This window comes from Pyxicephalus adspersus, chromosome 9 (genome assembly GCF_032062135.1).
Source record: "Pyxicephalus adspersus chromosome 9, UCB_Pads_2.0, whole genome shotgun sequence".
In the NCBI taxonomy this organism is placed as follows: domain Eukaryota; kingdom Metazoa; phylum Chordata; class Amphibia; order Anura; family Pyxicephalidae; genus Pyxicephalus; species Pyxicephalus adspersus.
This window is the reverse complement of record NC_092866.1, coordinates 66549336-66550507: the sequence shown is the minus strand read 5'-3', so window position 1 is coordinate 66550507 and position 1172 is coordinate 66549336. Positions and strand designations below refer to the sequence as shown.

General features: G+C 48.5%; 1 protein-coding gene across 1 annotated transcript in view; it reads left to right on the top strand.

Moving 5' to 3' along the window:
- Positions 1–1172, top strand: part of LOC140338246 (ATP-binding cassette sub-family C member 8-like) — a gene marked incomplete in the record, with an annotated part of 27263 nt that overhangs the window by 4110 nt on the left and 21981 nt on the right. Inside the window, 1 exon segment of the mRNA XM_072422379.1 lies at positions 749–890. Within this exon segment, the coding sequence (XP_072278480.1) occupies positions 749–890 (142 nt within the window).

Genomic DNA, 1172 nt, shown 5'->3' with positions numbered 1-1172 from the left:
GGAGCTGAGCCATCCAATAGGGCAGAGTCTGCACATGGAGAGGAGCTGAGCCATCCAATGAAGCGGAGTCTGCACATGGAGAGGAGCTGAGCCATCCAATAGGGCAGAGTCTGCACATGGAGAGGAGCTGAGCCATCCAATGAAGCGGAGTCCTCCTTGCTCCCCTGGATTTGCATGTGGCAGGACAAGCAGTCATTGTCAGCTTTGTGGGCAAACAGAAGAACCCCATATTCTGTGCTTTCATCATGAGACAAAGTTGGGGAAGGTACCTATATTTACCATGGAAACCCTATTTACCTGTGAAAATGCAATGAATGCAACAATAATCAGATCAGAAATAAATCCAATTTTAAATCAATTCCTATTACCTTCTCCCCAGCTGAGTATAATTCTCAGTATCTGTTCTTATCCAGTATGTATGGGCTCTGCACAGTACTACTTCCCTTGTCCTGTATCCCGGGTGTAATTCTCGGTATCTGTAATAAGAGGGTAATATTGTGAATGTTTTCAGGTTTTGGGGTTCTTATTGCAGCTGCCATTGGCCGATGTCAGAGGGATTTGTAGAGAGGCCGCCTCACATTGCAGCTCAGCACAGGGAACTATGGGTAGCTCATCCCAAGAGCTGACACTTCTCTGGAATATGGAATGTGAGCCCCGCTTTTCTAAGGCTCCAACATATCATTTATGTATTTATAAATATCTTTCTGCGTGGTGATTAATTGCCCCTTCTGGTGTATTTGTGTTGCAGGTTGGGGTAGTCAGAGCTCAAAGGTTCACATCCATCACAGCACATGGCTGCATTTCCCAGGGCACAACCTGCGCTGGATTCTGACCTTCATCCTCCTCTTCGTGTTGGTGTGCGAGATTGCGGAGGGCATCGTCTCTGACGGGTGAGTGCCGATAACTGGCGCTATTTATAAACCTCTGCGCTGCCATTCATCAACATTTCACCGCCTGTCCACACGTGAGACGCCGGAACATTCCACCCATCGTGCCAAGTGTGAGCGCCAAACAGATACCAGGAGCCCCAGTAACCCACAGGACCACCCATCGTACCAACACCCTGTGACACCACCCTGTGTCTATAGCTCTGACATATACCACAGTGCTGTACAGAGATCACTGAGCCAGTCCCATCAGTCTCTGTACAGAGGAGCTGACACTCTAATGTC